General features: G+C 42.8%; 1 protein-coding gene across 1 annotated transcript in view; it reads left to right on the top strand.

Moving 5' to 3' along the window:
- ADCYAP1R1 (ADCYAP receptor type I) overlaps positions 1-25,325 on the top strand; it is a 273,281-nt gene that overhangs the window by 165,733 nt on the left and 82,223 nt on the right. The window contains exons 8-10 of the mRNA XM_030189904.1: positions 8,328-8,481; positions 14,466-14,526; positions 24,571-24,640. Of these exons, the coding sequence (XP_030045764.1) occupies positions 8,328-8,481; positions 14,466-14,526; positions 24,571-24,640 (285 nt within the window). The remainder of the gene's footprint in view (positions 1-8,327; positions 8,482-14,465; positions 14,527-24,570; positions 24,641-25,325) is intronic.

Here is a 25,325-nt window from a genome sequence, read left to right as displayed (position 1 = left end):
TCCCTGCATAGGCTGCTAAGATCTTAGAGAACATTAGACCAAAATATGGTTAAATGGATAACTGAGATGAATCCTTCATTGGTTAGGGAAGACTAGACTCCTCAGTTATGATTTGAATTATTTTCGGGGTACAGATTTGAACCAGAAGGGATTTGAATTTAGCTCATGGCTTTCCTCAGTAGTTCAAGGCAAGTTACATTAACATACAGTAGATAGATTGTGAGCCCTCTAGAGACAGAGAAAGTGCCTGCATGTAATTTGTGATTGGTTTCACCTTGAACTTGATGGTTAAGCGATTAAATTAAATTCAAATAAATTATAGACCCAGGAGTCCAGTCCCAGACAACAATACAAAATAAGTGAAAGGTTGTTAATTTCAAAAGGTTTATTTTCTTTTCACCCAATATTCAAAGCAATTTAACTGGACAGGAGAGGCTCCTGCCCAGTTATTTATTTATTTATTTATTTATTTATTTTACTCGCACCTTTTTCAGTAGTAGCTCAAGGTGAGTTGCATTCAGGTGCACTGGGTATTTGTATGTGTCCGCCTATTTAGCCACACTTAATTGGACAGTGATACTGAATATCTCTATATATAAAAGGCACCACCAACGTTCTAAATGAAGTCTCCAGCCGGAAGTGTGAAGGGGGAGAGATATCCGGTTTTCCCATGAGTGTCTGCCCCGCCCTCGCTCTCTCTGTAACACAAACAGTGAAGGAAAACACAGCAAAGCACAAAATCAAATCGCTCTCTCTCTCTGTAACAGTGAAGGACTCAGAGGGGGGAGGGGAGAGAGGGCAGAAGCCCTCACTATCTCTGTAACACAAACACAGCAGAGCAGGAAACTTAACACTGAAGGACTCGACTCTGAGGGGGGAGGGGACAGAGAGGACAGACAGCACAGGGGAAGGGAGAGAGGGCAGAGGGCAGGGTCACACACACTCCCACATGCACACAGAAGAAAACCTCGCTAGCCCCCGTTTCATTTGCATTTATTTATTTATTTATTTGTTGCATTTGTATCCCACATTTTCCCACCTATTTGCGGGCTCAGTGTGGCTTACAATAAGACTTGAATAATAGAAATACATTTGTTACAACTAAGTTATGGATTACATTGAACAGAGTTGTGCGAGGCATTCGAATATCGTTGGTAGTATAACAATGGGACAAAACACAGAGACATTAGAAAGAGACAATGGGAAAAAAGGGCATTATTAGGCGCCTAGACATATAGTGTACATAGTTCCGTGGACGAATGTATGGTTGACTGGATAAAGGGATGATGGATCAGATGTGGATGTGTATTGCATTGTGGACAGTGAGTGGTCTCTATGTGTATTGGCTCTTTCCATAAGTTTGTTCGAACAGGTGTGTCTTCAGTAGTTTACGGAAGGAGGCTTGTTCGTTGATCATTCTTAGGTTGCGTGGTAATGTATTCCAAGACTTCGTGCTTTTGTAGGAAAAGGTTGACGCGTGTATCGTCTTGTACTTCAAGCCCCTGCAGGTTGGGTAATGAAGGTTGAGGTGAGTTCGGGATGATCTTTTGGCGTTTCTAGGTGGTAGGTTTATTAAATCAGACATGTACGCTGGGGCTTCACCGTAAATGATCTTATGGACTAGTGTGCAAGTTTTAAAAGTAACGCGGTCCTTGAGTGGAAGCCAATGTAGTTTCTCTCGTAGTGGTTTTGCCCTTTCATATTTAGGTTTTCCGAAGATGAGCCTGGCTGCTGTGTTCTGGGCTGTTTGAAGTTTCCTTAGTATTTGCTCTTTGCAGCCAGCGTATAATGAGTTGCAGTAATCCAAGTGGCTAAGGACGAGGGATTGCACTAGGCTGCGGAAGACGAATCTTGGGAAGAATGGTCTAATTCTTTTCAATTTCCACATGCTGAAGAACATCTTCTTGGTTATGTTGTTTGCGTGAGTTTCGAGTGTTAGGTGGCGGTCGATAGTCACTCCAAGGATTTTTAGTGTTTCTGAGATTGGAAGTTTTAGGTTTGGTGTGTTTATCACGTTGAATTCTGTTGTGTTGTATTGGGAGGTGAGTATCAGGCATTGGGTTTTTTCTGCGTTCAGTTTCAGGCGGAATGCATCTGCCCATGTGTTCATGATGTGTAGACTTTTATTGATTTCGCTGGAGATTTCTTTGATGTCTTGTTTGAATGGGATGTATATTGTCACATCATCGGCGTATATGTACGGGTTGAGGTTATGGTTTGATAGGAGTTTTGCTAAAGGGATCATCATTAGGTTGAATATAGTTGGAGAGAGAGGTGATCCCTGTGGGACTCCACATTCAGGTATCCATGCCTTGGACGTGGTTGAATTTGATGTGACTTGATACGAGCGCAGGGTTAGGAACCCCTTGAACCAATTCAAGACATTTCCTCCGATGCCAAAGTATTCAAGTATGTGTATTAGGATTTCATGATCAACCATGTCGAAGGCGCTGGACATGTCGAATTGTAAGAGGAGTATATTGTTGCCGGTTGCAATTCTTTGTTTGAATCTGGTCATTAGGGTGACTAATACTGTTTCTGTGCTGTGATTCGAACGGAATCCTGATTGGGCATCATGCAGTATTGAATGTTTGTCTAGATAGTTTGTGAGCTGTTTGGTTATCATACCTTCGGTTAGCTTGGTTATTAGTGGTATGGATGCAATTGGCCTGTAGTTGGTTATTTCGCTCGTGTTTTTCTTTGTGTCTTTAGGAATTGGTGTGAGTAGGATTTTTCCTTTTTCTTTTGGGAAGAGTCCATTTTGTAGCATGTAGTTTATGTGATTTGTTAGGTTTGTTATGAATTGTTGAGGAGCAGTTTGCATGAGGCTATTTGGACATATGTCTAGTTTGCAGTTGGATTTGGCATATTTTTTGAGAGTTTTAGAGATGAGTTCTTCTGGTAATAGTTCAAATTCGGTCCAGGTTCTGTCTGCTGGGTGTGTTCCTTCTTCTGGATCTAGACAGTCTAGGAGAGTGGTGTATTCTATAGTGCTGGCGGGTATTTTTTGTCGTAATTGTACAATCTTCTCCTTGAAGTATTTTGCAAGGTTGTCAACACTTGGTGTATCTTTGCCGTTGGTTGTAACAGGTGTGGTGTCTAACAGTTTGTTCACGAGGTTGAAGAGTTTATGTGTGTCTTTGTAGTTTGGTCCTATTAATGTTTTATAGTGTAGTCTTTTTGTCTGTTTGATGGTGTATTTGTATTTTCTCCGAAGTTGTTTCCAGTCGTTTAGTGTTTGTTCATCTCTCTTTTTATTCCAGGCTCGTTCAAGTCTCCTGACTTGTGTTTTCAGTTTTTTCAGCTCTTCGTTGAACCATGGATTTGCATTTTTCCTGTGTGATGTTCTGGTTTGGACTGGGGCGATTTTGTCTAATGTTGTTGTGCTTATATCGTCCCATTCTTGGAGGAATTGGATGGTGCCAGCGTTTGCAGTCCATTCACTCTGGTAGATCTGTTGCCAGAATGTTGTGGGGTCTATTTTTCCTCTTGTTGTGTAGGTTGTTCGCTCATGTTTGTTGATTGTGTTTGGTTGTGTTTTTTGCCAGTAAAGTGTGACATTTGCTTTATGGTGGTCTGACCATAGTGTGGGTGTCCATCTTGTGTTGGTGAGTGTGATAGTTGAGTTCGGTTCGAGTCTATTTGTTATGATATCTAGTGTGTGTCCTTTTTCGTGTGTTGGTTGTAAGTTGGGTGTTTGCAGATCCCAGAGTTGTAGGAATTCTTTGAATTCTCGTGTACTTGGTAGGGTGTCATCTTCTAGGTGTAAGTTGATGTCTCCTAGTATGAGGATGTTTGAAGTTGATACGCAGGTATTCGAGATGAAATCCATGAGTTGTGTTTGGGCGTCTTGCCATTTTCCTGGTGGCCTGTAGAATAGGATTGTGTTAAGGTGTCCTATTAGACTTGGATGGTTGATTCTTGTCGATGCAATTTCAAGTTGTGGTGAGGTAGATTCGCCTGTGATTGTGATGGTGAATTCAGGTTTGTATATTAAAGCTATTCCGCCTCCTCTTTTTTCTCCATTTCTTGTCCAGTGCGTGATTTTGTATTCTGGTGGGCACGTTTGTAGGATGGCGGGGTCTGTAGGACTATGGAACCAGGTTTCTGTGATAAATAAGAGGTCTAGTTTGTCTGTGGTGATCCAATCTAGTATGTCTATCGAGTTGCTTACTGCTGATCTTGCATTGACTTATCCTAGTTTGATTTGGTGATGTGGTTCCAAGGAGGGGTTAGATGTGTTTATTTTTATTAACTGTCTGTGTCTTCGATGGTTGAATTTGCTGTTGTCATTGTTTTCCCTGTTTTCTCGTAAATATTCGGGGTTTGTTCCTGTTGGTTGGTTGTTGTGTCTTTGATTTGGTAGGTTGTTTAAAGGTTGTGCATGGGATTGGTGATATGTAAGTGGGTTGTTGTGGTTGTTGTTTTGGGTGTGCATGGTGTGTGTGTGAGTGTTATGCGGATTGTGAGTAGTGGAGTTGTTGTTGTCTAGGTTTTGTGTTGTGTTTGCATGTGAGAATATAATGAGACACTGGATGGTTATGAGTGTATTGCTGGTGTTCATTTCTATGTGTTGGGTGTTGTGGCAAATAAGTAATTGGTGTGTATTTGAGCAATACTACGTTACGATTGCATTTGAGCTTGGTTACAATTTAAGCGAAGTAGTGCTAACATTTTCAGTTAATCTAGCAACAATTTAGTTCAAAGCTGGCAGCAGTTCAGTGCTAGGCAGGCACAGTGTCACTTAACTTTGTATTTTAGTATGGCAACAATTTAATTTAGAGCTTGGCAACAGTTTATTGCTGGGCGAGCCTACTCTGAATGCTTGCCAACAGTTCACTATTAGGCAGATGAGGTAGTATTTGCATTCGCGTTAGTCTTAGCAGCAATTTTAATTGAAGCATGGCAACAGTTAAAGGTGCTATTTTGGCATAGGACACTGTGGCTTTCAGTTTAGAGTAAGCAGAGCAAAGCAGGGTAAAGCAAGGATTTTTTAAATTATGTAAAAGCTAAAGCAGTGCATGCAAGCTTGCTTGGTAACAGTTCGCTGTTATGCGAATGAGGTAATATTTACATTTGCATTAGTCTTAGCAGCAATTTAAATTAAAGCATGGCAACAGTTAAGGTGCTATATTGCCATAAGACACAGCAGAGTATAGCGAGGATTTTTAAATCATGCTAAAGCAATGCATGCATTTGAGATGAGTAGGTATTTTATTACTCTGTTCAGCTTCGGCAGGCAGCTCCTGTTCCCGGCAGGTTGGTCCTCTCAGTCGATCTTGGTTGTCAGCATTCGGCCTTGATGTCCCGAACGGCGGCCACGGGACCAGTGGCTCGGTTGTCTGGTGCTCGGTGTCTCTAACGCAGCCACCACATGATTTGCGTGTGGCTCAGGAGTCGTCGTCGCTTTGCCGCTCCTCGAGCTGATCAACTCCTGTCTGTCGGCGTTCCGAAGCGTGGAGCAGTCGGGTGCGGGGTGCGCCTGCTTCCCTCAATCCGCTCGCGGCTTCCTGGGCAGCAGTCGGACGATTCAGGAGCGCGCCGCATAGGGGATAGGCTGCTCCTGCTTTCCGGACCTCAGGCCAACCAGGCCGGTCGGCGCTCCGCTCGTTCCGCGGCCTTCCGGGCAACGAACCACTTTCTGGCCGACTCTCCACCAGTCGCGTGGTCGGCTGGATCGTCCCCGGTGCCGCGAACACGGCTCCCCGAGCTCACTGAGTGGCCGCACGGAGTTGCAAGATGTAGTCGCGGCTCACCTCTGGGCTCTCCACTTCTGGGCTCTCCCTCTCCACACTGGTTTCGATGGTCTCTTCGGTGCTCCGGATTCGGATCGCGGGGGCGCAACCTCGTGGCCAGTCTCGTGGCGGTCTCCCGCTAGGCCGTCGGTCGGCCTCGGTCCGGCTGGATTTCAGACCGGTCGGACCACCGGTGTTCCACCGGTTGGTTTCAGCTGCGGTCTCAGCTCCAGATTCAGCGCAGCCGGGGTTGATCAGACTGATCCAGGCAGGCTTAAATATGCCCAGGTAGTCCTTGCCGGCCGGGGATGCGTTTCGACCTCGTGGCAAACAGCAGGCAGGTCGTCTCGGGTTGTTCACTCGTGCTGGCTTTCGGCCCGTGGTCCTGCAGCTCCCCAGTCGGCTTTTGATCAGTTCCGTTTCAGTTCCGGTCCATTCCGGACCGGTCGTGAACGGCGTTGGATGGTCAGGCATCAGAAACGGGGCTTTTTTACTAGTCACCACTAAATGCCTCTGCACTGTCTTCTTACTGGTGGGCAGTGCATGAGCAGAGTCATGGAAGAGCCAGTACTTAACCAGTTAGCAGCGATATTCACACCGCCAACTGGTTAATAAATGGCTGAAGTTAGGACAGCAAAAAGGCTGTCATAATTTTAGATGCAGAGGTAACCAGGTATGAGTCTGAATATTTGATAGTGCCAGTTAACCTCCGAGTAGCGCCATAGAGATTTTGGATGACTCCTGTTCTGATCCCCCCTCTCTCCTCCCTTGATGTAACCGCTAGGCCCGGGATGATCCCCTACCCACACACCACCCCCATATGTTCCCTGGTAAACTAGGGGGCATACAGGCAAGAGTGATGCCCACTCACTCCTGCCCATTGTGGATATGGTCTCAAAATGGCCACCATAAACCCTAGCAGCAGTCTTATGATATTCGCCTGCTAGCAGTCATGATGGTCATTTTGAAGCCAGACATCTGATGGGCAGGAGCAAGAGGACATTGATTCTGTCCATATGCCCCTTAAACCATCAGTGAGCTTCAAGGTAGGCCCAGTGGGCTATGGGGGTGGGCAATCATCATGGGCCTAGTGGTTGCTTCAGGGGGAGGGAGTGGTATCAGCACTGGAGTAGAGAGAGAGGGGATCGGAGGGGCTGATGAGATGCAAAGCAGGTAATTTCTTTTTGTGCAGATCCTGGCTGATGTTCAGCAGTTAGCTTAGCGGGGTTTAAAAAGGGTTTTGGATAGCTTCCTAAAAGAAAAGTCCATAAGCCATTATTAAAATAAACTTGGTGAAAATCCACTGCTTATTTCTAGGATAAGCAACATAAAATGTACTGTTTTGGGATCTTGCCAGGTACTTGTATCCTGGATTGGCCACTGTTGGAAACAGGATTCTGGGCTTGACGGACCTTCGGTCTGTCCCAGTATGGTAATACTTATGTACTTACAGTATAATGCACGTTAAGTCATTAACAGAAGTTAGTACATGAGATCCTAAAGTTTATGAGCCCGATATTCAGATCTCAGGAGATAGCTGGGCTGACTCCTGAGGTCGGCACTGAGCATAGACATTCAATGCCGAGCGGTTTCTGGTGACCAACATTGAATATCCAGGTGTTTTTTGGCCAGTTTCAACTTAACTGGCCAAGCTGATAATCAGCATTGGCTGGTTAAGTTGAAACTGACCAAATATGTCTGCTATTTCAGCTGCCTAATTTGGCCATCAGACTTAACTGACTACATGCTGAATATTGGCGGATAGCCGGTTATATTGCACTATATAATCAATTATCCTCTATGTACTAACTGGCAATATTCAGTGGGAGATAACTGTCTATCTCATGCTGAATACTGCCAGATAGCCAGTTAAGTGCCATTTAACTGACCAAGAGCAATTCCTGGATGGTTAAATGGTTTTAAATATTGGACGGTATATGTTTATAATATTTAATAAGGATGGACTGGCATTTGCAATGCCATGGTAAATGTCAACAGTATATCCCATGTCATTGCATTTTGTTAATGAAAACGAGCAAAAAATAATGACATTTGGGGCCCTGCTTACTAAGGTGCACTATCGTTTTTAGCAGTTGCTAAACACTAGAGACAACCATATAGTCCTATGGGTGACTGTAGCATTAGTGTGTGCTAAAAGCGTTAGTGCACCTATAGGTGGCTTAGTAAACAGGGCCCTTTGTGTTTTTCATTTGCTGATAATAGTATGTATTTGCAAATAGAGCACACTGTTTGGGAAAGAGTGCATAGTCTTTCCCAGTAATACATACTTTTGGGAACCATCGCACATGCATGCATGCAGTATCAGGAAAGAGTGTGCATCCTCTTTGTGATGAGTATTCCTTCTTTCACATGGTGCACACTATTTGCAAAGAGGGTGTACTCAGTGATGTTGCTCTCGTAATGACAATATGGCCAAGAAATCTAAATAAAAATTCCCAAAAATGACATGGGAAACAACATGAGACATATTTTTTCTGGCCACCCATTCTTAATATTTAATCATTGCGTTGTTTTAGACTATAATGTGTAGGCTATCCCAAACCTTATTTTCCTTCTGCATATTTCCTACAGGTGGAATGCAAAGCAGTGATGGTTTTTTTCCACTACTGTGTCATGTCCAACTATTTTTGGCTTTTCATTGAAGGACTGTATCTTTTCACATTGCTAGTGGAAACATTTTTCCCAGAGAGAAGATATTTTTATTGGTATACCATCATTGGCTGGGGTAAGTGTAAACATTTGACCATATTTCTTTCATATTTTGTTTCAGCAAACATGAAGTTAGAAGGGAGGATAAACACATTTGCATTTAAACATGGAGAATGAAGACAAGTTACTGTGAAGATGTACATAACAAAGCTACCTGGTTTTCTTCAAGAGATATAAAGCCCCATCCCATCGTAACAGAAACAGAAGAAAGGGTGTCAGTTCCCTAGGCAGAAAATTAAAACCTAGGCTCAGCATACGTCTGGGAGACACAAGACTGAGATGAGGAAGCTAGACTGTGTGGAGTACTGAGGGGCCCTTTTTACTAAGCTGCATAAGCATCTACGTACACCCAATGCGCACCAAAATGGAGTTACTTCCTGGCTTTTGTACTACTGACATCATTTATGTGTATTGCCGTCAAGGCGCTTCACAGCTGACTGCTCAATTCTTGTTTTAAGGAAGTCCTACAGCTACATTTCCCTTGGTCTTTTATCGAGCGACAACTTAAAAAGATTTGTTTGACCCCTGATACAGGCATTGATGCTGAAACATGGCCATGTTGGGTTGTCATCTTATTACTAATAAAGTTTTGTGGATTTCCTCTTCAACTTGTCCTCACTTTTTGTGTTCTTTGTTTTTGATTTACGTGAGGATTCTCCTCCCCGCTTTTTGTTTTTTTGCTACTGCCCGGCTACCACATGGCTCTTGCAGTAATCTCATTTTTGGCGTGCATCTAATACGCGCGGCTGAAAAATAATTTTTATTTTTGCGCGCATATCGGACGTGCACCAAGTGGCATTTGATGCATATAGGTTATTACTGCCTGGTTACCACGTGAGACTTTACCGCTAGGTCAGTAACTGGCGATAAGGTCGCAGACCCAAAATGGACACGCGGTAATTTTGATTTTGCCGCACGTCCATTTTTGGCAAAACTTTTAAAAAGGCCTTTTTTTATAGGCGCACTGAAAAATGGATTGGCACAGTACACCTTAGTAAAAGGACCCCTCAATGTATTTTTTTCTTTTGAAGCCTGCAAATACAAGTCATGTTCTGCTTTTAATTTCTGTTCTTGGAATAAAGATTTGTGTGCTCTGAGCCTGGACTCAGAATACCGTATTTTTCAGACTATAAGACGCACCGGACCATAAGACGCACCTAGGTTTTAGAGGAGGGAAATAGGAAAAATTTTTTTTTTCCTTTTTCCCTCCTCTAAAACCTAGGTGCTCTGGTGCGTCTTGTCCGAGTTCGGGATCGCCCTCCCCTACTCACGTCAGCGATGTTCCTTGGTGGTCTAGTGACGTCGGGGCAGGAAAGAGCCCCCTCTTTCCTGCCCAGCACGCTGCTCTCCATCCTCCTCCGTCCTCCTGTATGCTGCCTGACTGTCTCTGCGAGACGGCGGCCATTTTGAATATTGCCGAGACCGTCAGGCAGCATACAGGAGGACGGAGGAGGACGGAGAGCAGCGTGCTGGGCAGGAAAGAGGGGGCTCTTTCCTGCCCCGACGTCACTAGACCACCAAGGAACATCGCTGACGTGAGTAGGAGAGGGCGATCCCGAACTCGGGGGGAGGGCAATCCGGAATCGCTACCTTCGGACTATAAGACGCACCCCCCATTTTCCTCCCAAATTTTTGGGGAAAAAAGTGCGTCTTATAGTCCAAAAAATACGGTACTTGCTGTTGGAAAGCACTTTATCTCAGGCTCCAGAACCTAGGATGCTTGCTTATAGTGGTGATCCTGAAAACCTGACTTGCTAGGTGTGCTACCGGCGGAAGGCTGAGAAACACTGACATAAACATAGTAAACATAGTAGATGACGGCAGAAAAAGGCCTGTATGGTCCATCCAGTCTGCCCAGCAAGACAACTCATATGTGCTACTTTTTGTGTATACCCTACTTTGATTTGTACCTGTGCTCTTCAGGGCACAGACCGTATACGTCTGCCTAGCACTATCCCCGCCTCCCAACCACCAGCCCCGCCTCCCAACCATTGGCTCTGGCACAGACCGTATAAGTCTGCCCAGCACTATCCCCGCCTCCCAACCACCAGCCCCGCCTCCCACCACCGGCTCTGGCACAGACCGTATAAGTCTGCCCAGCACTATCCCCGCCTCCCAACCACCAGCCCCGCCTCCCGATCTCGACTAAGCTCCTGAGGATCCATTCCTTCTGCAAAGGATTCCTTTATGCTTATCCCACGCATGTTTGAATTCCGTTACCGTTTTCATTTCCACCACCTACCGCAGCAGGGCATTCCAAGCATCCACTACTCTCTCCGTGAAAAAATACTTCCTGACATTTTTCTTGAGTCTGCCCCCCTTCAATCTCATTTCATGTCCTCTCGTTCCACCCCCTTCGCATCTCCTGAAAAGGTTCGTTTGCGGATTTATACCTTTCAAATATTTGAACATCTGTATCATATCACCCCTGTTTCTCCTTTCCTCCAGAGTATACATGTTTAGCACCGCTTCAATTCTTTTTACATCCTTAGCAAGATACGGCCTCCAAAACTGAACACAATACTCCAGGTGGGGCCTCACCAATGACTTATACAGGGGCATCAACACCCCCTTTCTTCTGCTGGTCACACACCTCTCTCTATACAGCCTAACAACCTTCTAGCTATGGCCACCACCTTGTCACACTGTTTCGTCGCCTTCAGGTCCTCAGATACTATCACCCCAAGATCCCTCTCCCCGTCCGTACCTATCAGACTCTCCCCGCCTAACACATACGTCTCCCGTGGATTTGTATTCCCTAAGTGCATCACTTTGCATTTCTTCGTATTGAGTTTTAATTGCCAAACCTTAGACCATTCTTCTAGCTTCCCCAGATCCTTTTTCATGTTTTCCACTCCCTCCCGAGTGTCCACTCTGTTACAGATCTTAGTATCATCCGCAAATAGGCAAACTTTACCTTCTAACTCTTCGGCAATGTCACTCACAAATATATTGAACAGAATCGGCCCCAGCACCAATCCCTGAGGCACTCCACTACTCACCTTTCCCTCCTCCGAGCGAATTCCATTCACCACCACCCTCTGGCGTCTGTCCGTCAACCAGTTCCTAATCCATTTCACCACTTCGGGTCCTATCTTCAGCCCATCCAGTTTATTTAAGAGCCTCCTGTGGGGAACCGTGTCAAAAGCTTTGCTGAAATCTAAGTAGATTACGTCCATTGCTCGTCCCTGATTCAATTCTCCTGACATCCAATCAAAGAACTCAATGAGATTCGTTTGGCACGATTTCCCTTTGGTAAAACCATGTTGTCTTGGATCTTGCAACTTATTGGCCTCCAGGAAATTCACTGTCCTTTCCTTCAGCATCGCTTCCATTACTTTTCCAATAACCAAAGTGAGGCTTACCGGCCTGTAGTTTCCAGCTTCTTCCCTGTCACCACTTTTTGTGAAGAGGGACCACCTCCGCCGTTCTCCAATCCCTCGGAACCTCTCCCATCTGCAAGGATATATTTAACAAATCTTTAAGAGGACCCACCAAAACCTCTCTGAGCTCCCTCAATATCCCTCAATAAAGCAATTTTCTCAATGTACTCAGTACACTGTAGAACCAAAAATAATTAGCCATCAAAAATTTACAATAAAATCAGCAAAAATAGACATTTCTTTCCCCTTAACATTTGAAAATGTCTCTCCTATAAGTTTCTACTTCTTTTATTCAGTAATAATAGCATGGTAATTGTACGTGGTATGTTTTAAAAAAAACAACCCCCCCCCCCCCCCTCTCTCCCCAATAACAACAGAAACAAAAAATGTTTCTCTTCCTCCTCTGTGATGCATTTGTATTGTTTTTCTTTGATATGTTTCCTGAAAACTTTAAGCTCAACATAATTCACAATTACACAGAAGATTAAGGGCCCCTTTTACAAAGGTGCAATAGGACTTATTACACGGGTGGTGCATAGCAAAACAGCACTAGCGTATGATGGACAGCAGTGCCTTACGATAGTTCTGTGGTTGCTGTGCAGCATTTCCCTTGCCAGAAAATATTTTTCTATTTTCTAGCACAGGGGAGGGGGGGGGGAGGGGGCAGGGAGTATGCATGCCTAGTGGTAATCGATCAACGGTGCGCGCTGTCCGATTACTGCCGGGTTAGCAAGTGAGCCCTTAGCACCTACTAAATAGGGCTCAAGCGGTAAATCACTGCACTTGAATATTTTTATTAGCGAATGGCCATTTATGATTTCCATTTAAAATAATGGAAATTCCTGCTGCGGTAAAAGTGGCCTCGGTGCACGGCAATTTTCACGTGCCCATATTACCGCAGGCCCCTAATTGACTTCCATTTAACTCACCTAAATTGTGTAAAATAGTTTTTTTTTAATTGCATTTCCCTTACAAAATTACTAACAGCAAAGTTATCCAGGAAGGATCTATTGTAAAACTGTTATATATCCCAACACTGTGCATACAAAGTTAGCAGCAGTATTATCATTGAAACATTTTTTCTGTTCTGTTAAACCCATTTTCCTCTGTAAATGGAAGGCTGGAGGCAGTGATCAAATACCTTTGGAGGAGAGAGTCCTAGTCATCATGCAACAATTTATTTATTTATTTATTAGGATTTATTTATCGCCTTTTTGAAAGATTTCACTCAAGGCAGTGTACAGTAAGAATAAATCAAACATAAGCAATAGACAATTAAAGCAGTAAAAATATTCAAATAACAACACAAAGTATGGCATAGTATACTACTTACAAAGTCAACACAATATGTAATAGAACATTTTAATAGACAGTCTAGGGCATAAGTGATGGAACATAGAGGGCTCCTTTTACTAAGTGGCAGTAAGCCCAAAGCGGACTTACCGCTCGCTATACAGGAAGTACTGCCGGGCTACCGCAGCAGCCTGGAAGTACTTCCCACCCCTAGTGCGCCGTCATTTCTGGCACTACAAAAATTTATTTTTGTAGCGCCAGAGTGTACTCAGTGGTAATTGGGCAGTTCTGTGCGCTGCCTGGCAGTGGCATATCAAGGGGGGGGTGGGGGCAGTCCGCTCCGGGTGCACGCCACTGGGGGGGGGTGCCAAGCGCCTGTCAGCTCTTCGTTTTCATGCTCCCTCTGCCCCGGAATAGGTTACTTCCTGTTCCGGGGCAGAGGAAGCATGGAAACGAAGAGCCGACAGGTGCGCGGCACCCCCCCCCCCCAGTGGCGTGCACCCGGGGGGTTCTTTCGCCGGGGAGGGGGTGTCGCGCTGTTCCGGGGGGGGCGCTGCACCCAGGGGGCGGGGCGCATCGGTGGGGCGCATCGGCGATCCGCCCCGGGTGTCAGCACCCCTAGGAACGCCACTGCTGCCTGGTTACTGTCAGGTTAATGCGGGAGCCTTTACTGTCACCTCAATGGGTGGTGGTAAGGGCTCCCCTCTGAAATGGCCGCACAGCAAGTGCTTTACTTGCTGCACAGCCATTTCCTACAGGAAGGCGAGATGCGCCGACACCAGCGCTGGCCCCCTTTTGCCTCAGCTTGGTAAAAGTAGTCCATAGATAGGTAAAAGAGTAAGTGGAGTTAGAAAATAAGGTGACTAAATTAAAGAAAGTGAAATGACACTTAATGGTCGGACTTAGTGCTCATGATTGCAGGATTCTGGAAGGACCCCCTAGTGCATGTAGCAACACCCCTTGCCTAGGGCTAGTAATGCAGTGACTGGGCTAAACAAGTAGGGAGGGGGACTTAAATTAGGGAAATTCCTGGATAGCTGTGACTAAAGGATCGTGATGCTAAATCCCAGTCCAGATTCCAACTGAGCTGGAAGCCTAAAACAATATTCAGATAGCATAGCATTTGCACACCACCGTTGTACAGGAACTATTTTGATTTTGTTTTCAAATTGAACAAGTCATGCCATGCCAAAATATTTCTTAAAATATGAAAAAAATTAATAACTTCCTCGACTTTTGTTACTGGCTGTATTTTAGGATGTTGTTTATGGATTCTGACTGACATGCAAACCAACTCTTATCTGCCTTAATCTTGAACTTCCAGGCACTCCTACCATTTGTGTGACTGTGTGGGCTGTTCTGAGGCTTCACTTTGATAACAATGGGTATGTACATCCCTCTATCTAGTAATATTGAAAGAACTATTAGCATGCTGCTTTCTCAGCATTTTGTGATGTTATATTTTAGGCTTATTTACCTAGCATACATTTTGGGCTAACATATTGAAGCATCTGGTGCTGAAGCATTCATAGTAGCCCACCTCTGAAGGGCATCCTGCTGGTACCTGACTTAGTGGAGGTCACAGATTAGTGGGTTTTATGCAAAATCAGTCTCTTGAATGTTTTCGATGTCACGGTCTGTCACGACGGTCACAGTGACTACCGCTGGTGTGAGCCCTTGTGCTGTATCCAGACCAGAGGTAGTTGACCGGATGGCCCATGAACTGTTCAGAATCAGCGGTCAGAAAGCCCAGTGCTTCGCCTGCGATGACTGCCATTCCCCAGTGGTTGAGCCCCTGGGTATGGGCGGCCAGCAGGATTTGATGGGTGTCTGGGCGCAAAAGGACTATCAAGAAGGGCACCAGGAGGAAGTCATAGATCTGAGTTGCAAAGGAACAGGACAGCACAGTGGTGTAAGAGGAAGACCAAGGTTTATTTGTTACATTTGTATCCCACATTTTACCACCTATTTGCAGGCTTAGGTTCAGGTTTACAGGTTCAGGCAGACGGCTAGTAGGTAGCGTAGTCAGGTTCAGGCTTACAGGCTCAGGCAGGTGGGAAACAGTCAAATGAAAAGAAAAAACGCACCAGTAATTCCCAGAAGAAAGTAGCTGAGGCAAAGAAGCACGAGACGGCTCTCCCTTAAAAAGTGAAGGCATCTGATGTCACAGAGGACCACACCCTCACTAGGGGACGAGCCGCCTCAGTGCCGAAGGCAGGACTTACCCGACGTGGAGGAGACACCACGCCAGGGAAGGAGGGACCGCCCACCAGAGAAGGATGAGCCATTGAGTCAGCCCGGATGTGTTGCGTGCACCATGGCCAGCCCCAGAGACCGCACCCATCCCTGGTGACTGTGCCAGAACCGTGACATTCAGAAGGCTGACTATTGTCCAATGGACACAGAGAATCACTGTAACAGATTCCTTCTTAACAGAGATGCTGAGAATAGCCAATGTTTTGCAGATAGTTTTTGAAAAGTTGCAACTTTTCCCCCTTATTGACCAGAATTTAAAGAGAAAAAATCTTTCTTGCTCAAATACAGAACCTACCAAAATTCTAATAAAAATGCTGATCTATTCAAGTGAAAGAATCTGAACCCAATGAATGAGTGTCAATATGCTTCTCTAAATGTGAAGAAAATCAATTTACATTTTGCAAATAATTTACATTTTGCAAATAATTTACTAGAGCACAAATTTGCAACTGCAACCTGACCCTAAACACCTGTGTATTTATTCTAGGGAACCAGTTGACAGCTTGAAAAGCTGGATGGGAATATCCATAATCTGCATTATATTTTTTATGATAGGTTCACTTTGCCAATATTGTAAACATAGCTTCAGGGCCAGCCCAAATGCTAGGTAAACCAGGCAGTAGGCTAGAGTGGACAAAGGGAACAGAAGAACAGGAACCCTCACAGTCACGCAGATGCACTAAGCACAGCAAAGCTGACAAAAGTGGGTCCTTTTACTAAGGTGCGCTGAAAAATCGCCTGCGGTAGTGTAGGCACAGGTTTTGGGAGTGCACAGATCCATTTTTCAGCGTACCTGCAAAAATAAAATGCCTTTTTAAATTTTTGCCAAAAATGGACATGCAGCAAAATAAAAATTGCCACGCATCCATTTTGGATCTGAGACCTTTTCGCCAGCCATTGACTTAACAGTAAGGTCTCTCACGTTAACCATGCGGTAATCGCCTACGCATATCAAGTTGGATATACCGCCCAATTTTCGCTATGCACCAGAAAATAAAAATTATTTTCTGTTGCACGAGGCAGACGTGCATAAAAAATGAAATTACCGCATGGGCCATGTGGTAGCCGGATGGTAAATCCGAACTGGCACACATTGGGCACGCGTAGTCGCCTACGCGGCTTAGTAAAAGCCCCCCCCCCCCCCAATGACTCAACACAATTCATGTTTTGGTCCCAAAGTCTTGCTTTAGGAGTCTAAAAATAACAAATCATAACAAAGTAATATCAATCAATCAATCAATCAATCAATCAAGGGGCATAAGGAACAGTCGCAGTAGAAAGTGAAAGATTGAGGATATGACAGATAAAAGGGATGACAGTAGGAGAGATAGATGGGTGGGAACAGGATCAGAGAAACACATAGTTAGTTTTGAGGAGGAAAGAAAACATGCAGTTTCCTCTTCAGTGATTTCAGAAAAGGAGGCAGAGGTTGAAGGAGGGTTGAGAGAATAGTCTAAGGGATGGAGAGCTGGAGGTGACTTGGTTGAGAATTCAAGTTTAATCTTGTGAACCTTATCATGAAAGTACTCAACCAGAGTCTGGGGAGAAAGTGAAGGGGGAGTTGAAGGTGAAGGCACTTTGAGGAGTGAGTTCAGTGTGGCAAAGAGACGTTGAGGGTTTGAGCTAAGAGAATTTGTCAACTGGATGTAGTAGTCCTGTTTAGCAAGTGAAAGAGCAGACTGGAAGGAGGTTATCAAGAATTTGAAATGTATGAAATCAGCATGGGCATGGGATTTCAGCCAAAGGTGTTCGGCAGAGAGGGCACAGGAACGTAGGTAGTGGATTTTACAGGTCAGCCAAGGCTGGGGTTTGGTATGTCTTATAGAGAGGGGAATGGGAGGAGTGATAGTAACCAGAGCAGAGGGGAGAGTAGTATTATAGGAAGAGACAGCCTCATTGACAGACTTGGATGACATACAGGCTCATTTTCGAAAGAGAAGGACGCCCATCTTTCGACACAAATCAGAAGATGGGCATCCTTCTCACAGGGTCGCCCAAATTGGTATAATCGAAAGCCAATTTTGGGCGTCTCCAACTGCTTTCCATCGCGGGGACAACCAAAGTTCACGGGGGGGGAGGGGGTGTCGGAGGCATAGCAAAGGCGGGACTTGGGCATGCCTAACATATGGACGTCCTCGACCCATAATGGAAAAAAAGGGCGTCCCTGATGAGCACTTGGACGACTTTACCTGATCCTGTTTTTCTTACAACCAAGGCACAAAAAGGTGCCTGAACTGACCAGAAGACCACCAGAGAGAATCGGGGATGACCTCCCCTTACTCCCCCAGTGGTCACTAACCCCCTCCCACCCTCAAAAAATATCTTTAAAAATATTTTGTGCCACCCTCTATGCCAGCCTCAAATGTCATACTCAGGTCCATCACAGCAGTATGCAGGTCCCTGGAGCAGTTTTAGTGGGTGCAGTGCACTTCAGGAAGGCAGACCTAGGCCCATCCCCCACCTGTTACACTTGTGGTGGTAAATGTGAGCCCTCCAAAACCTACCACAAACCCACTGTACCCACATCTAGGTGCCCCCTTCACCCGTAAGGTGGGTAGTGTTGGGTAGTGGGTTTGGGGGGTTTAGGGGGCTCAGCACACAAGGTAAGGGAGCTATGTACCTGGGAGCAATTTATGAAGTCCACTGCAGAGCCCTCTAGGGTGCCCGGTTGGCTGGCATGTCAGGGGGACCAGTGCACTACAAATGCTGGCTCCTCCCATGACCAAAGGGCTTGCATTTGGTCATTTCTGAGATGGGCGTCCTTGGTTTCCATTATTGCTGAAAATCAGAAACGACCAAGTCTAGGGACGACCATCTCTAAGGATGACCTAAATTTCAAGATACTGACATCCATCTTGTTTCGATACTATGGGTTTTCCCGCCCCTCCATCGGGACGTTTTGCGAGGATGTCCTCAGCAAAACTTGGGCGTCCCTTTCGATTATGCCCCTCATAGTGGTTTAGAAGAGATTTGAAAAACTGGAGGACAGGATTCTTAAATGTATTGGATGAGATTGGATGGGACTGGTAGGGGGGGAGGGTGTTTAATTCTGAAAGTTCAGATGATGGTCAGAGAGGGGAAGAGATGAAGCGCAGAAACTGGAGAATGAGCAGTTGGAGAAGAAGACAGATCAAGACAGTGGCTATTTTAGTGAGTTGGGATAGTGGAGCACAGTTGAACATTTAAAGAGGATGTTGGGCGATAGAGAGCGGTTACAGAATGGCAGCATGATTAAGGAGCTTCTCACCTCTCTGGTCTTAAAACATGATTTAACCTTTATGTTTGGCAAGGAATAAGCATAAAAATCATTTTCTGGCTTTCATCTGATGGCTACTAACAAACAATCAAAAATTGAAATGGCATTTGCAATGGGATCCAGCTCAAAAAGATTGAAACCGGATCCATCATCGCCGGATAAAACTACAAGAGACAAACCTGATAACGCCACCTCTTTTGCTTTCATAACGGAGCAGTTGACTTCGATCACTGGAATGCTCTCTGAGAATTCTTCTGATGTAAAACATATAAAATCCAAGGTGGCCTGTATTAATACGCATCTTGAATTGTTTGAGGGCAGAATCAAGCAACTGGAGCAGCGAGTCAGCCATTTGGAGGACCAGGCCTTGGTTTTTCAATGCACTTCTAAAATGGCACATGATATTCAACTCGTCATAGACGATGCAGGGAATCGTCAGCACCAGACTAATATTCGTCTTCTTGGTCTCAGAGAATTCTAAAGGAGAATATCCTATTAAATTTCTTGAAGAATTCATCCCAAAGCTATTGAAGCTTTCTTTTGACTTTTGAAATAGAGCGGGCACACAGAATTCCTTCTGGATATTTTTCTGGCAGGAAAACGCCACGTCCTATCATCATGAAAATTCTTTGCTTTCCTCAAGTTCTTGAAATCTTGCAATTTGCTAAATCTCATCATAATATTAAATGGCATGGCAATCAGCTAAAATTCCTTCCAGACTTTACTAAAAATACTGTGGATATTCGCAGGAAATTTCTCATTCTCAGACCTTGCCTGAAGGCTTTAAATGCCCGTTTTGGATTGCTAAACCCTGCCTTCATGAAGGTGACTCATTTAAATGTTACGAAAACATATACTGATCCTGCTCTCTTGGAAAAATATATCTCTGATCAAGAGGGAATTACTATGCAGACGTCTACGTGAGTCAGGTGTTATATAACTCATTGTAATTTTCCTCATGTGCTGTTATATGCCTGTTTGATGCATATACATTGAGCCTGCAAATAGGTGGGAAAATGTGGGATACAAATGTAACAAACAAACAAGCAAATAAATAAATATGCATCAGTTGTTTGATGTTTGGTGGCATAATTTTTTATCTTCTATTATAATACTAGTAAAACATGCCCGTTTCTTGCGGCAATGAAACGGGCGCTAGCACGGTTTCCTTCCGGACCTCCCCCCCCATCGCTACTCATCCCATCGGTGTTCGTCCGCCATTGTTGCGAACCTCGGCACCACCTTCAATGTGCTGACATTGCTCCGCCCTCGACGTCATCACGTTTGACGCGAGGGCGGGGCCCCAGCATAGTGTTTTCGGTGGCTTCACCACCACGAAGGCTTCAAACCGGAAGGAAGTGCCCGGAGGACCTGACAGTGACGTCAGTGTCCTCAGAACGTTGAGGGTGAGTTTTATTATATAGGATGGTTGGTAACGAATTCAGTACTCTTGTTCCTTGCTAATGCTTATTCTTAGTAGTATTCTTTTCTATGAAGGTTAAATATATGATAATCTCTAATATTCAGGGAGTTTGATGTGTTTTTCTCTTTTTTCATCTCCATTCACACTCTCTCCTCCATAGGACTCCTAAGGGAGGTTCAGACTGTTATGGTATTTTTCTTTATTTTTTTCTCTTTATACCATAACTGTTCTGTTTTCATTTTTGTTATTGTCATACTTTCTACATTGCAAAAATCCTTCATCATTTAAGTGCACTGATGCTAGCATCGCTAGCATCTTTTTTCCTGGTTTTCATTAATGAATAATCATGTGAAATGCATTTCTCTTAATGTAAAAGGCATTTCAAATGCTATAAAAAGGGAAAAAATGTCTTATTTACAATCTCTACATCAGTTGCTTTGTTACAAGAGACGCATTTATCTGCTTTAGAATCCGTAAAATTGAAATCTAAATGGTTTACTACTTGTTATTTTTCTCCTAGTAACAAGAGGAAAAATGGTGTTGCTATATTATTAACTAGAGATCTGCAATTCTCCCTTATTAATCATCATACTGACTTTGATGGTCGATGGATTATTCTAGTATTGAAAATTCAGAATGTCTCATATGCTTTTATAAATGTTTATGGTCCTAATCTTGATTGTCCACAATTTTTCAAAGATTTGTCTCACCAGATTTCACTTCTCAGTGTGGATCATGTCATTGTTGGAGAGGACATGAATATTCCTATAGACTATGTTCTTGATAGGAAATCAACAGTTAAATATAAAATTACTAATTCTTATAAAGCTCTTCACGACTTATTAGCTCAACATGGTTTAATTGATGCTTGGAGATTACGACATCCAGACACACTGGATAATACTTTCTCCATTCCCCACATATCATATTCCAGACGGGACTATTGGTTTCTTTCTAAATCACTCATTGACAATTTATTAACTTCATCTATTGAACCAATCCATATTTCTGATCACGTTGCTACTACATGTTCTCTGAGTATTAATTCTGGACTACAAAAATCCAAGTTGTGGCACTTCAATTCATCCTTATTACAAGAAGAAGCTTTTCTCAAAAAAAATAACTGATCATACTGCAACATTCTTTGATTTGAATACTACTCCAGACGTTTCTCCCTTAATAAGGCCTATATTTGGGGAATTATTATTGCACATTCAGCAGGAGTTGGTGGGGGAGAATAGAAACTATAAAAATGGTTATTGCTCCACACACTATATATATATTGAGTATGTTACCTTTCCAATTTCCTAAATCTTTTTTTAAAGATTTAGATAATATCGTTTCTTCTTCTTTTTTATGGAAAAACAAACCTCCTAGAATCTCATTATCTAAGTTAGGAATGCAACATCATTTAGGTAGTCTGAAATTGCCAGATTTCTTTCTTTATCAACAAGCATTCTTATTACTAGGAGCTTTAACTTGGTTTCAGTGTCATAATATGACCATTCCTACATGGCTTGTTATTGAAAAAACAATGACATACCCTTTTACATTAGACAAAATACCTTTATTTACATCATTGGCCATAGCTACATCATGGCCCATTATTTCTGATACTTTTAAGGCTGTTTTTGTTTTTCTAGATTCTATCTGTAAACTTTCCATGTCTTCTTCTCATAAGGCACTAATTTGGAGTCATTCTCATATAAAAAACGGATCCTCTCCTTTCATTTGGAAGGAATGGGTTTTATGTGGTATATATTGCATCACAGATATCTGTTCTGCAAACACTATCATCTCTTTTGATGAGTTAGTGAACAGATCTTCCTAATACTCAATATTTTAAATATTTGCAACTGAAATCCGCTCTCACTAAATGGATGAATAAACACTACAGTGTACAACAAACTTCAGGTATTTCTCATATTTTTACTCTATAATTAAAACAAAGGGAATAGCTTCACAATTTTACTCTCTATTATTACCCTCTAATCATTCAAAGACTGAGGCACTTCAAAATATTTGGACAATGGATACTAATCATAGCATGTCTGATACATTATGGGAATGGTTTTGGACAAAATCCATGAAACCTATTGCTTCAGCTCCTATATTGCAATCTCTTTTTCTATTAGCACACAAAGCTTTGTGGACTCCGGTCAAACAGCACAAGGTGGATTCTACATCACCCAACTTGTGTTGGTCCTGTAATAGTAGCATAGGTACATTAGAACATATGTACTTTTCTTGTCCTGATCTACAAATTTTCTGCACATCAGTATGGGATCACATATGTGCTATTTTTCATATGAATTTGCCTTTTACATTTCACTTTATGATATTTTGCTCTGCAGGATTAAAGCAAGCAGGTCTTAAATGTAACTATAAATTGTTTGACACACTTTTGGCCATAGCATTTTTCACTATTATAAAGAAATGGAAGAAGTTTAAATTGGCCTCTTTTTGGTTTTGGTGGGCTAGTGTATGTATGATTATTAAATATTAAAAAATATTAGCTGAACGTAATAATTCCATGCATTTGTTTCTCAAAACATGGGACCACGTAGTCAAATTCTGCCAAAATAAAGTTTAAGAAATTGTTTATGATATTTTGGATATTACTGTTTCCTTTGTATGATGTCACAATAAAGTAAACCTGTATAACTTATAATTTCTAATCATTTGTAATGGCACTGCATATATAATGATGTTGCAATGTATGAAACTTTCTATATATCATGTATATGATTCTTTATTTTTTTGTTTTTGTTTTTGTACTTTGTATACTTGATTATATGTTTTTGAAAAGTTAATAAATACACTTGAAATAAAAAAAGAGGATGTTAAAGCAAGAAACTGAGAAGCATAAGTCAGAGGGATCATTAGCATGAATGTTAAAATCTCTAAGAATGTGGGAAGGAGATGAAGGTTCAAGAAAGAAGGAAAGTCAGGAGTCAAAGTCAGTGAGAAAGGAAGAAAGGGACTTATCAGGGGTCGATAAATGACTGCTACTTGGAGAGGCAGAGAATAGACGGATGGAGTGGAATTGAAAGGAAGAAAAGCAGTGAGACTGAGGTGGAAGAAGAAATCTACAGGAGGGTGAAAGTAGTAGCCCGACACCATCTCCATGGCCAAACGTGCAAGGAGTATGGGAGAAAAACTAACCTCCATGACACAGGGCCGCAGCTGAAGCAGGGTCTTCAGGGCAAAGCCAAGTCTCAGTTAGGGCAAGCAGATGTAGAGTATAAGAGATAAAGAGGTTGTGGATTTAGGAAAGTTTGTTGCACACAGAGCAGGCATTACACAGAGCACATGAGAAAGGCAGGGAAGATGGGGAGAGGAGAGGAACAGCGCCATAGACAGTGTCAGCTAGGATTAAATGCTCCACTAGCGTGGTCCCATGTCTGATTTCACTGTGGGTCATGCACGCCGGGTACTCACCCTTGCGGGCCTTGATAATGTTCCCAGAGACGGCAGAACACGAGCTCTTCTCACTGCCTAGTGGCCATGATGTGCCTGGTCCGGAAGTCACAGTAAGAGAGGATCAATTTACCCTTGGTAAAAACCTAAAATTGATCATTAAAAAAAAAACAACAACTATATGCTCCATTTCTACACCTAGGATACCAGTCAACAATCAATTTAATAGCCAAAGGGGGTTTAATAATAACATACAGGCTCTATCCACTATATCAGACAACAGAAGTAGGAAAAGGATTTGTAGCAAATCAGGAGAGCTGTATAGATCACCTCTCAGTAGCCCTATTACTTCTCCAAAAGATGTGGGTGCTGAAGATTTTTTTTAAACAGGATATTCCCACAGCAACCTCATCTGTATGCATACTGGACCCATCTTCCATCCAATCAGAACCACAATTATCAAGCACTGGAACAGAGATTTCAAGATCACAGGACTTTTTACCAACCAGAGGGAGATGGAGAGGCAGAGACAGAGACAGAGGAGGCTACCACAGAGATTTGGGTAGAGACCAATAGAGGAGACTACCTTTCTGCCTGAGCCCCGCCCCTCTGACTTAGTAGGTGTAACTCCATCTAACCTAAGTTGGCTCACTCATTCTCAGTGAGGGAGTGATCCTATGGGAACATGATCATGTACCACCCACTCCCTCACAGTTCACATATGCACACAGTATCTAGAATTCCAGTATTTTCAGGCATTTACATGCATATAGACAGCTCCTTATGAAATTAACTCCAGACAGACATAGAGAAATGACAGTTATGTGAACTACATAATGTGTAATGCTCTCACATTTCTTTGGGAATATGCAGTAAATATATTTATATATTCTTAAAATGTGCAAAAATATTACAAATAATAGTTTTAAAAATGGGCAACTAGTGAGCATATGAGTAGTGTGAAGAAGCAGTTAAGTAGATTTTTTGAGATGACAGTTCATACTGGTTCATAATACACATTTTATTAATTTTACAAAATGTACCATGATCAATCTGTTTTATGTTTTATTTTAGATGCTGGGAAATGAATGATAACACTGCTCTGTGGTGGGTGATTAAGGGTCCAGTGGTTGGATCCATAATGGTAAGTAAAATAATAATCTGATACCAAAAAATAGGGGTAAAAAGCAATTCTCCCAATTCAGACATATACAATCAAAAACAAAATGTTTGGGAGGATATAATCCACTGAAAACTGACAAATATCAAATAAACATTATTTTTTTTAAATTTTATATTATTTTAATTTTGAAATGTGATCTTATTTTTATTAATTTTCAAGGACACAAGAGAACATACAATAAAAGGTTATTGGATTCCCTTCAAGAACCAGACCTGTGGTATATCCAGACCTTCATAACTCTCTCAGTCATTTGCTCCTGTTTAAGTTGTGCAATAAAGCCACTTTGTCATACATAAAAATTCAACTCAAAAGGTGCTGTAAAATAATACACAATTTATAAAATGTACATTGTTAGTAGCCACACTAGCAGGTTTCTTTGTTAATCTATTTATTTATTGCATTTGTATCCCACATTTTCCCACCTATTTGCAGGCTCAAGTTCATAGACACTTTACCATCTTAGGGCTGAACCCTGAATATTTAGAAAAAATAGACTTTACTGACTGAGTCATTACATTAGTCATGACTGACATTACTGAAATCAAAATCTATGACTGTAAAATCTGACAGCAAGATAGGTGGTAAGCAAAACTCTGATTGTGGCACTGTTGCATGAATTTTAAGATAAGTAACGTATTTCTACTAT

Source organism: Microcaecilia unicolor, chromosome 1, assembly GCF_901765095.1.
Source record: "Microcaecilia unicolor chromosome 1, aMicUni1.1, whole genome shotgun sequence".
In the NCBI taxonomy this organism is placed as follows: domain Eukaryota; kingdom Metazoa; phylum Chordata; class Amphibia; order Gymnophiona; family Siphonopidae; genus Microcaecilia; species Microcaecilia unicolor.
This window is presented reverse-complemented; position numbering and strand designations above follow the sequence as displayed.